Genomic DNA, 12,181 nt, shown 5'->3' with positions numbered 1-12,181 from the left:
TGGATCATATTTTGGCGGTGGGGGGGGGGGGGGGGGGGTATAAAATGGTATGAAATGGTTTAAAAATCCCTGTTCTAAGGCACAATGTAGACGGAGCACTATGTTTTGACTCTTCCTCTGTCTTCTCTCCCTGAACATTAATAGTGTCCGTCTCTCCTCTGCTCTCTTTCCCCTTTTCCCCATGTTTCGTCCATTTCTGCCCCTCTCTCTCTCCTCTCCATTCTCTGTGTTTCTGTTTTTCCCGCTCTGTCTGTGTGCTGCATATGTGCGTGTGCCTTGTGTCTCTCTGTTGCTAGTTTTTATGTCTGTACCCTCATTATCCTCACATTTTCTACCTCAAATCCCAGCAGCTGAACAGCCAGGTAGCAGATCACGGGCACGTAATGTATAATGCGGACAGCCCCCAGATCCTTCCTGCACCCATCAACTTGAAAGCAGGTCAGAAATTGTCACCTTTTCCCCGCAGGTTCAGAGCAGTGGTCCTTAACTGGTGGCTCTTGACCCAACAATGGGTCACAGGTCTAAGTGACATTGACATCAGGGAAAAAACAATCATAAATGTAAATAACAAAATGCACCTACCCACATATAATCTTGCCTTATTAAGACAAAATAAGCTAAATAAATAGGATTATCAGCTTTTAGGATGAAGCGACAATACATCACATATTGTTGATGTCAAAGGCTGTATTGTATCTATATTGTATTTTTTCATCCATCACTAGAAGTTCACCAAATTAGGCTGATGCCAGCCTGGACAGGTTTTCCATCTGTCATGGCCTCTTGTTTTTAAAACCATGAACAAAACAATGCAAGCTATAGTTTTTTGTATTTGATGTCCAATGTAAAATGTGGGGCCTGAAACAAAACCAGTTGAGAACCACTGCTCTGTTTTTTCCGCATGATCTTAATTTTACATTGCCAACAAAATCACTGCAATTACATTGTATGTTATTTATGTATGTAATGTTTTCTACTATTCATTTTTAATTATTTAACTAAAACATAAAAAAGCTAAAGATCACTACTTTCATGATGTTGCTTAAATTTGTTGCCAAAAAAATCCCTGCAAATACTATGCAAATGTTTAAAGGGGTCATGAACTGCATTGTTTTATTGTTTTATAATGTTTCCTGGGGTGCATACATCAAATACATAAAAATAGAAATAAAGTGCATTTTTCCTACCCTGATTATAGCCCTCTGATTTGAACGCTCTGTTTGTCTGCTGTGAGACTTCAGTGTAAACTGTAAACGTCCCATGCTGTGATTGGCTAACAGCTTTGCATATGAAATAGCTAGTATTACATGTGGAACTCTCTCGAAACTTTTAGCACGTTTTTACTATTACTGCTCTCAATTATGAAAAGTGTTGATTAATCCATTATATTTAGATATATGGCATTGTATTTAGATCTATAGCATTATATTTAGATTTTGGCATGAAAGATTGCAGTGATGAGCATTGTATCCGATCACAGACATGTTGAGCACATGAATGCAGTGATCTCATCATTGAAACTAGATTTCTGCACACTAAGGAATGCTTTCATCATAACTAACAGTGCAAACACGATGTAAATAAGAGATTCGTTGATTATAACCAAAGACTATAGATAAAAGGGATTTTTTTTAAATAGGAGTTTGGGCGAAAGTCCAGAACTCAGGCACTGATAAACTTGGGCTGTTCTTTAATCGCTTTCTATATGTAATTTAATCAGTTTAAATAAAAACATAACATTTTCATCCTACTAAGAGAAACAATGTGAAGTTGACCGTTTAGTCACTGTTTTGATTTACTGACACAGAGACAAAGAACATCTGACTGTACATGAATCATTACATATCAGAAATCACTGGTCAGAGATCAACACAATTACTTACATGTTGTGGCAATATTGTCGAGTCCATATCATAAAAATCTGTTTGAAAATCCTCCACCAAAATTGCGACTGATTTACCAAAGAATCCACAGTGAAATGTACTGAATACAAATAAACAATGCTCATCTGAGACATTCACATGGTTGAAAATAAATAACCACATTCCTAGCATTAGGATCCTTTGGAAGGTAAAGTTATTTTAGTGGAGTGATCCTGCATCTTTCTTCTCTCCTCGTCATCTCACTAACATGCCAGTGGGCGGGGCCAAAGTTGCAATGATTTTCTTCTGCAGAGGCGGTTTTAGATAGGCGCATTCCACAACAAGTCGTTCGCTGGGCTTGGTTACAATCAAAGCTGTTTTTGGACTAACAAGGACGTTTTCAGTTTTGAAACTTACAGGATATTCTTATAGTATGATAACCTCTTACATGTCAAAAGATCAAGGAAAAATTTGATTTCTCAGTTTATGACCCCTTTAATATATCACATAATTTGTTTTTTACCCTAATCTGTCAGTTTATATACTGTACCTCTGATGTATTTCCTTGTTTAATTTATGGCTCTAGATGACAAGCCAAAACTAGAGTTTGCCTCACAAAGATCTGCATCTCCTGGACTGCGGCAGCCAGAGGCTCCGTTGGAGAGAAGTGATCCTAGCAGTCCAGTCCAAGAGCCCTCTCCCTTACAGAAAACTGAGCTTTCCCCCTCTGGTCCAGAAACAGCCTCAAGTGTAGCTACAGCCCCCACTCCTTCCATACCTGCCTCAACAGTGGAGTCAGCTGACGCCCAGAGCCCATCAGCTGAGCCCAGCCCCACTAAAGCTGTCACACCAGAACCTGAGAGCTCTGAGCCAGAGAAATCCTCCTCCTCAGAGCAACCCTCACCTCAGAGCCTGTCTACATCCCCGGCCCAGCCCGAAAATGCCATTAATGGGCTGACGGACACCGATGCTGCTCCCTTGAGTGAAGACCTGGAATCCCAACCCAGGGAAGTCTCTCCGTTGCTGCCTACTTTCAGTGTGCCCCAGTCCCCCAGCCCGGAGCCCAGGCCCATCACACCGGCGCTGGACGCTGAGTCTGCGGTGGTAAAAACGGATAGTCCCTCACCTCCTGCTGAGGACAGTGCTGGATTTCCTGACACCCCGTTCCTCTTCACCTCTACTACTGCTGCTATCTCCACCATACCTGCTCCTCCTCCAGGACTTGTGCACCCAAGTCAGGTTTTTGCAGGGTCAGCCAGGATACCATCTACAGGAGCAGAGCTCAAAGAGACAGGGAAGGAGACCGAGGCCTTGTCAGACAAGAGAGGCGAGCCTTTCTTGCAGTCCATAAAAAGCTCAAGTCAAGGTAAGCACTCGGAAGATACAGCTAAGATTAATGTTGTGAGGGTCATTTAAATAACACAAGCCTTTTCTCTGTACAGCTACATCTAGTGCACCAAAGACCTGGAAGAACCCAAAAAAGAACATGCCTGTAGGGCAAGATCAGTGTCCAGACAAAGAGGTAAAATAATTTTGCATGTTTTTATGCATCATTTGATGCATATGGCTTTTATTCTAATTTAATCTAATCACAACAAACAGGTATTTTTTTTAATCGAATTTAACATTTATGTAGCATTTCTATTGGCTTAATTATATATCTTTTCATAAAGGAAACTTTTAGTCGTGTTTTGTAGTAGTCCAGAGTTTCATTGCCAACAAGGGATGAAACCAAGTTATAAATAAATTATGCCCTTGGATTATAATTGCCTATACATATATTTGATATATCTGGCTTATTATTATAATTTTATGTATGTAAATGATAGATAATTACATTTTTGTTATTATTGTGTTGGGCATAATACCTCATGAAATGCATTATTATGTTTACTGTAATAATTTTATTATTACACTCATATGTGCCACTGTAGTGTTTCAGGAATTTGAATGATTTGGCAAACCATGTTGTATGTATATTCAAATGAGTAAGGTAGGCTTTAAGTGGCTGTGTGTGTTTGTGTTTGGTAGGAGGACATGAATCAGTCCTCAATGGAGTCTGCTGCAGAGAGTCCCAGTCCTCCTCCTGTGGAGGTGGAGAGGAGGCCATCAGTAGGAGTTGTGCTCGAGGAGAACGGAGAACAGGAAGTAGATCCTCAGAGAAACGGAGCTGAACACGCCTCTGAAAACGAAAGCAGTGACAGCATCCACTCGCCTGCAGACAAAGAGCCGCTGATCAAAGCTGTGCCACGTAAGGCCATCTCTCTTCAATGTTCTCTAGTTTCCCACATGTGTATCTGCCAGGTTTTACCACTGAAAGCGTGTCTGCTCTTCTACAGAGCCTGAAGAGAAGAATGGAAAGAAGCAGTACGACAGAGACTTTCTGTTGGGCTTCCAGTTCATGCCGGCATGTGTGCAGAAACCAGAGGGGCTTCCTCCCATTTCTGATGTTGTTCTAGATAAGGTCAAGACTGTTTAATTAAAAAATGTTAATACAATAGCGTTATATTTGTACTAAATGTGTACAAGTATAGAGTTCTGGTCCAACTCTTCGGCTTTAACGAGCCGAAGAGAGCACATGTCACTCCTCTCCTCACAAAATTGCTCTGGTTGCCAGTTGCCGCTCGCATCAAATTCAAGTCCTCTTTCAAAATCTCTTTCTACATGTACTGCGTTAGATTAAACTGGGAAGGATCATAGCACTTGCATATTGTTGTCCTATTGTTAGCTTAACTGCTTCTATTGTTCTCATTTGTAAGTCGCTTTGGATAAAAGCGTCTGCTAAATGAATAAATGTAAATGTAATGTAAATATAAATGAACATGTTACATTTACAGCCCTATTTTGAACATATAGAATTAAAGATTAAAGTTAATAATTGAAAATTATTAACACAAACATTCTATACGAATTTCGCTTGGACCAGAATTAATTTGCACCACACCATTAAATGGAGTACTCTGGGAATAAAGGGATATTGTAACCTGATTATGGCCCTCTTTAAATCCCTGTAAAACTCATTACTGCTCTTGTACAGAGTAGTAAGTTGTTCTTTAAGAGAAGCCTAATGTGTTTCTGCCTCACTGAACAGATTAACCAAAATAAGCTGCCCATGCGGCCGGTAGACCCACGCGTGATTTCCAGAGGCCCAGACTTCACGCCAGCATTTGCGGATTTCGGCCGACAGCTTCAAGGAGGCAGGGGAGCACCGGTTTGTCCCATTACCCGTTCCATTACATATTCTCACTGTCATACTGAAAATAATATGGAGCTTTGTCTTAATAACTACAATAAGTCAATTATTATGCTTTCTAGAGCCTTTGTCTTTAATATAATTGAATGTTTTATACTTAACCCATGAGTAAAAGCATTTTCAATTGACATTATCTTAGATACACTCATTGAAACACTTATTATCCCTGTCTGTACTATATGATTATGTCTGTTCCTTCAGCTGATGAATGTTGGCCTGCGGCGACCATCTGGACGCAAGATCATCACAAACGTGTCTGTGAACGATGAGGTGCAGCTTAAGACAACAGAGAATGCTTGGAAGCCTGGTCTGAAGCGGGAGAGTGCCATTGAAGATCCAGATGCCCAGAAAACTCAGGTCCTCACTTCGTCCTTAACCAAATACACATTTCAGATGGCCTTATGTAGCTTATTTTGCAGTACGAAAAAGTATGTTGCGATATCCAGATGTTCAGCTATGATTGACTAGTTTATTACCTCATTACTTTCTCAAATACAAAGAGGAAATGGAGCTTGGGATTGACTGTTGACTTGGAAGACATTCAGTAATATGTTCATTAATGTTTTTTGCAGGAGCTTTTCCGAAAAGTACGTAGTATTCTCAACAAACTGACGCCACAGATGTTCAGCCAGCTGATGAAGCAGGTGACTGACCTCACCATTGACACGGAGGAGCGGCTCAAGGGTGTCATAGACCTGGTCTTTGAGAAAGCCATCGATGAACCCAGCTTCTCTGTGGCCTATGGCAATATGTGCAGCTGTCTGGCCACGGTGAGTCAGACTTTCCATTACAACTGGGGCCAGTTCAAATTTAACAGTAGCATATAAGTTCAGTAGATCACTGATTAATAAATTACATGTTTATTTGTGATTTTGGAAGCAAATAGAGATTCAAACTAAATGTTTAGCTTGGAATGTTTAACATGTAGATAAGTCACGTACATGTGCTGTGTTTGTAGTTAAGAGTGCCTATGACGGATAAGCCCAGTAGCACTGTGAATTTTCGGAAACTGCTTCTGAACCGCTGTCAGAAAGAGTTTGAGAAGGACAAGGTAGATGACGATGCCTTCGAGAAGAAACACAGGGAGCTGGAGGCGGCTACCTCGGTAAGTGCTTCAGCGCCGAACGTATCGCTAAAACTGTTCTTCAATGGTTCACAGGCTATTAAAATTTCCTCAATGTTGTGTATGATGTAAATAACGCATGCCATGAGATGATTCAGGTTTCTTAGAATTGAGAAAATGTGTGGATTTAAATGGCATGCAAACATTTTTAAGAAGTCATAAGCATAAATGTTTATTGATTTTCGTACTACTGATACAGTAAATCTTTAAAAAAGAAAAGTCACTAATAATTATTGTACTTTAACCCAGATCCGATATTGGGCATAAGAACAGATACAAAAATAAATGGTACATGAGCCTTGACTAAAGTTAGGAGTACAATTATTTTTTATAATTATATGCATATGAATAGTTAAGCAGTTACACATTACTGTCATCTACTCACCCTCATATTAATATGAAGACAAAAGGAGACATTTAGCGTTATTCATGCTCTTTCCCATAAAATAAAAGTAATGTAAACAGTGAAAGAAAAAAGTATCCCATATACCATAATCAATATGATTATTTAAGTCAAATAAAACCAATCTGATAGCTTTGTATGAAGTTGTGATTCATTGAAAGTATATCCTAGTATAAAAGTCGCATGATATGTATTTTCTAAATGAATGTTATTGATTTCATTGTGAACAATTCATCCATGCATTTAGTTTTTTTGACCTCATTATTTTTATTAAAATGTCATAACTTGATCTTCCAGTGAAATGAGACTTCTCTGTAATGATGCACCAAAATTTCAGCAACCGAAAATATTCGACTGAAACAGCAAAGAAAAAAGATACTTTCCACCAAAAGTTTTTACAATATATATATATACATTTTCTTTTTGTACTTTATACTAGAGCTTAGTAGAGCTTGAATAGAACTTTATACTAAGAGCTTGTTGTGACTAAACCTTGTAACTCCATTTAAAATTGATTTTTGTAAAATGATAATAATATAAGGACACATGCATGTGTCTGACCATACATAAAGCCAAAATACTAACCTTGACCACATGGTGTTTAATTATTGAAAAAATTAAGTTCTAAAAAAATAAAGTTTTCGTTTTCATTCCTTGAACCGGTTCAGAGCCCTGGTTAAAAATGACTATAAAGGCCTCTGAAAATGATCTCCAGTTGTAGTCTAGGTAATTCTGTTCTTCATAAGCAAAAAAATGTTGCTTTTGCTGCAGCGGGCCGACAATGATCCTTTCTGACATGTCTTCCTCTCTCTCTCTTATTCTCACTCTCAGGCTAGCGAGCGGGAGAGACTGCAGGAAGAGCTGGAAGAGGCGAAAGATAAAGCCCGCAGACGTTCCATTGGCAACATCAAGTTCATCGGCGAGCTCTTTAAGCTGCGAATGCTGACAGAGGCCATCATGCACGACTGTGTGGTGAAATTGCTGAAAAACCATGATGCAGAGTCACTGGAGTGCCTGTGCAGGCTTCTCACCACTATTGGCAAGGACCTGGACTTCGAGAAAGCTAAGGTCAGCCAGGTTGATCCTAAAAGGGAGGATGTCCTCTATAATGGGCATTAAAAAATAACCATCCTCCTAAATCTTTTAATTGCTTCTGCAACCCATGGAAACGCACAGAGACTGTTGCTTATATCAATGTAATTATGCAAAGAAATCTGTGTTGGCCACTTTCTGCATTCATAAACTAATATTCTTTGGCCTCTCTTGTCAAAAGTGTTTTGTGTTGTGTACAATTTGAATAAACCCCTGCTGGTCCGTACAGCTCTCCAGAACATATTGCTACAATTCAAAACCTACACGTTAGCTTGGAAATATTAGTCCCAAATGAGTCATTTTAATGTGCTCTGGTTTCGCTTTGGATTCAGCTGAGGACATGACTGTGAGGTGGTGTCTAATGCATTTGAATGGATGGTTTACCCACAAATTTTAATTCTCTCATTATTAACTCACCCTCATGTCATTTAGTTGAATTGTTTTTTTTACTTTAAATAAAGGCAAACATCAATTCTTGGGCTTTGTCAGCAGAACAGTCCATATATTGTAGATGGGGGTCTGTTTATGTTTTCAGGTCTTTTTTGAAGCGTGTGCATCTTACAAATGGTTCTTGTTCATTTTAGCCACGAATGGATCAGTACTTTAACCAGATGGAGAAGATAGTAAAAGAGAGAAAGACTTCATCACGCATTCGGTTCATGCTGCAGGACGTTATTGACCTGCGATTGGTGAGTTCTGTTTGTTTTTTGTTGTTTTTCTTTCGTTTGTTTTCAAGTGGTGATCAAGAGAGCATTTTTAGCAACCTGGGTTCCAGAAGTTAACTGAAAAGGAAAAGACAAGGGTACAAGATTGTTTTCTTAACATTCTGTATGAGTGAATGAATTAACTACTCGTTCCATAAAGCATTCAGATGATGTAATCCCATCATTCGGGTGTTTTGTGTTTGTTGAATGTATTTTCCTATGGACCCTTTTCACATTTGCCGGGCTCTCAGAAGCAGAATTGTCGTAGTTGGGTAAACTTCTATTGCAGTGAACGGGAGACGATAGTAAATAATAATTTTTGTATTTCTATTTGCTCCAATAGCAAAAAAAAGAAAAAAATCTGTGATAGTTTCAACAACTTTCCAAAAGAAGGTTCTAAAACATATAGAGAGATTGATTACGTTGGTCAGAAGAGAAAAAGATGTGGCATTTGCCGTCACTCTCTCAGCCCTTGCAGCAGCATTCATTTTTTTTGTTTTTTTGTCACAAGGAAATATAACACAATATATGGTGTTATAAATGTGTATTAAATTTTTTTTTATCAAAATTTGAAAAACTCATGCTATTTGCTCACCAAGGCAGCATTTATTTGATTAAAATACAGTAAAAACAGTACCGGTAGTATTGTGAAATATTATTACAATTAAAAATAAAAGTTTTCGGATTTTTTCCTGTGTTGGCAAAACTGAATTTTCAGCATCCTTACTCCGGTCTTCAGAGTAACATGATCCTACAGAAATCAATCTAATATGCTGATTTGATGCTCAGGACAGAAATTTCTTAATGTTGAAAACAGTTGAGCTGCTTAATATTTTTGTGGAAACCTGCATGCATTTTTTTCAGTATTATAATAGAAAGAACAACATTTACTTGAAATGAAAATATTTGTAATTGTCTTTTACTGTCACTTTTGATCAGTTTAAAGGAATAGTTCACCCAGAAATGTAAATTTGCTGTTAATTTACTCACACTGAGACCATCCAAGATGTAGGTGTATTTTTTTCTTCAGTACAACAGTAAAGAAGATTTTAAACTGAAACTAGTTCTTGGTTATTCATATATAATGCAAGTAAATGGTTACCGTCACTCTGAGAGTAAAAAAACACACACAGGCAAAACAAAGTTAATACCCGTGGCCGTGGCTCCTGACGATTCATTGTGGTCTTATGAAGTGAACCGGTCGGTCTGTGCAAGAAACTGAACATTATTTAGAACATTATTAATTGTAATCCACAGCCTCGGCAAACAGTCCTGAGCGCATTGACGACAGTCTGGAGCGCAAGCATAATCCCTTTAATGTGTCCTTGCTGAATAAAATTAATTTCTTTAAAAATGTATTGGTTTTACTTACTGACTCCAAACTTTTGAACAGTAGTGTACATAATACAATTCAATATTTACTCAACCAATTTTTGCTTTCAATCCCTTTGTGAATATCTATTTATAAAGGTGTTGGTATATTTTTAAAAGTGACATGTGTAAAGGCCATTGCACACTGAGTCCGAAATTTTCGTATGCGTTTTTTCGTATTCGAGATTCGGTGGCTCTGAATTGTCAAAACATCATTCAAACACCATTCAAACTGATTGCTACGGATGCGAAAAACGCAGAAAATCGAACCCGATTCGATTTTTTTGACGGACGAAAGTTTCGGAGGCAGTGTGCAAGCGTGATTGACATAACGTGAGGTCGTATTTATTTTTTAACGTGCGAAAATTTCGGATGCGAATTTCGAACTCAGTGTGCAATGGCCTTAACCCTTTTATGAATCGGCCAATACACTTTTTTTTCTTCTAATTTCTGTTCGTTTAAATACTTTTTTTTTTAAAGGTGTAAATATTAAATAAGAGTAAATATTAAAGATATTTATTTTAACTTTTTTAACTTTCTGAATCCTATTGTTGAGCTTTATAGTGTGAGGAACTTTCTTGTATTTTTACTTGTATTGGCAGTCATTTTGGTATTTTCAGGTCATTATTTGTGTTCTTTACTCATCTCAGCACAATTGGGTGTCTCGGAGAGTTGACCTGGGCCCCAAGACCATCGAGCAGATCCATAAAGAGGCAAAGTTGGAGGAACAGGAGGAACAGAGAAAGGTCCACCAGCAACTGCTGTCCAAGGACAACAAGAGGAGACCAGGTCAGAAAGAGACTTCAGCTATAGGCTAATCCTCTTTACAGCTTACTCAGTCCTGTGGGCCTCCTTTCTGCTTTCTCTCGCTGAAGAAGCAACTGTACTCTGTTCCAACCGTTCTTTCACTTCATGTTGCAGCGGTGCCGAGAGAGGAGACCTGGAGCACTGTGCCCACGACCAAGAACAGCAGAACAATAGATCCCACTAAGATTCCCAAGATCTCCAAGGTAGAGTTCAAACAAAGACACTTTTTCTTTTTGGTCACGTCTATTGATTGCTAGCATAGCTGTGTTTTCACATTCCCCGATGATCTTCTTGAAAGGGAGGAAGCTGCATTTTTAGGTAAACAATTGATCCCATCATCTGAATCATACTTATGGAGGTTGTGTGAACTACACCATGCAACGTCATTGATTGTGCTTTTTTGCAGCACTTTAACTTAAAGCCATTTCACTCAACTCACTTAAAATATATATATATATTGTCTATATTTTCCAGTAAAATAAAATGTAAAATTAATTTACATTTCTTCTTTTCACTCTGAATTTGCCAAACAACATTTTCATATTTTGTGGGGGACTTTTAAACTAACTGGTCATAACTGGAAGCATTCTGTTTGCGTGTGTAGTACAGTGCACACATTTTATACCTTTTCTTACACACCAAGTTTAGTTCTTGAAGCTTTCTGCTAATTAGCTGCTGATTTGAATTAAGTGCATTAAAATGGGAGACATACAAAGTGTGTAGTGATGATTGGCCCTGTCCCAAATTGCACCCTAAACACTTGCAGTCTTCCTACGAGTCCAACGTAACACCACTTTGACTGTCGGGAAGAAGTCTGCTGCAGAGCTCGCTTCAGTGCGGGCTCTGTAAAAGTGCGCATCGAGGGCGCATATTGACTACAAAGGGGACATTCACGAGAACCTAAAATGCCGAGTGGGACACCCTACGGTCTCGTGGACTTCACGGTCACGTCCACTAGACCGTAAGTGCATATCAAGTGTGCCATTTGGGACGGGGCCATTAAGAACCACTGATGTATATATGAATACATGAGAAACTGTAATATGATCTTACTGAAACCATGTGTGTTTCCCTTCTTCAGCCAACAATAGATGAGAAGATTCAGCTGGGACCAAGAGCTCAGCTGAACTGGATGAAGGGCAGCAGTGGAGGGGCTGGAGCCAAGGCCAGTGAGTCAGGTAAAGAAAGAGTGGTGTAGTCAAACATGGGCTGCTGGCTCGGTCAGTTCCAGCTGTTTTATAGTTTAGCAGGATTTTCTGGCTCTGTACTAAAATATCTGTTTTCTTCCTGTTTTGCAACCTTTTTCTTTTAGATGTCTCTCGCCCCAGTGCCAGTTTGAACCGTTACTCACCCCTGCAACCAACCCCAACCTCCTCTTTACCCTCTACATTCCCAGATTTTGATGCCAGGAGAGTTCTCAGCAGGTACTGTACACATGTAAAATATAGTAATTGTGTAAGTGTAAGCTTCCTTTTCGTTCTTACATTTCGTCTGTGGTGTTTATCAATATTTGATATATGTAAATATGTGTTGGATGTACTTGTAGGATGTATTTATTATTATAAG

The 12,181-nt window shown here is 38.8% G+C and overlaps 1 protein-coding gene across 9 annotated transcripts in view; it reads left to right on the top strand.

Moving 5' to 3' along the window:
• Window positions 1-12,181, top strand: part of eif4g3b (eukaryotic translation initiation factor 4 gamma, 3b) — a 55,614-nt gene that overhangs the window by 29,781 nt on the left and 13,652 nt on the right. For 8 of the 9 annotated variants that reach the window (XM_056268187.1, XM_056268191.1, XM_056268190.1 and 5 more), the window contains 15 exons: window positions 348-438; window positions 2,449-3,228; window positions 3,305-3,384; window positions 3,894-4,113; window positions 4,202-4,326; window positions 4,954-5,073; window positions 5,317-5,472; window positions 5,688-5,885; window positions 6,074-6,220; window positions 7,473-7,709; window positions 8,318-8,422; window positions 10,459-10,597; window positions 10,730-10,818; window positions 11,697-11,793; window positions 11,928-12,039. In XM_056268187.1, coding sequence (XP_056124162.1) covers window positions 348-438; window positions 2,449-3,228; window positions 3,305-3,384; window positions 3,894-4,113; window positions 4,202-4,326; window positions 4,954-5,073; window positions 5,317-5,472; window positions 5,688-5,885; window positions 6,074-6,220; window positions 7,473-7,709; window positions 8,318-8,422; window positions 10,459-10,597; window positions 10,730-10,818; window positions 11,697-11,793; window positions 11,928-12,039 — 2,696 coding nt within the window. The remainder of the gene's footprint in view (window positions 1-347; window positions 439-2,448; window positions 3,229-3,304; window positions 3,385-3,893; window positions 4,114-4,201; window positions 4,327-4,953; window positions 5,074-5,316; window positions 5,473-5,687; window positions 5,886-6,073; window positions 6,221-7,472; window positions 7,710-8,317; window positions 8,423-10,458; window positions 10,598-10,729; window positions 10,819-11,696; window positions 11,794-11,927; window positions 12,040-12,181) is intronic. The other variant, XM_056268185.1, reaches the window with a different exon arrangement.

Source organism: Rhinichthys klamathensis, unplaced genomic scaffold (genome assembly GCF_029890125.1).
Source record: "Rhinichthys klamathensis goyatoka isolate OS25496 unplaced genomic scaffold, OSU_Roscu_1.1 h1tg000269l_1, whole genome shotgun sequence".
NCBI classification, from domain to species: domain Eukaryota; kingdom Metazoa; phylum Chordata; class Actinopteri; order Cypriniformes; family Leuciscidae; genus Rhinichthys; species Rhinichthys klamathensis.
This window is presented reverse-complemented; position numbering and strand designations above follow the sequence as displayed.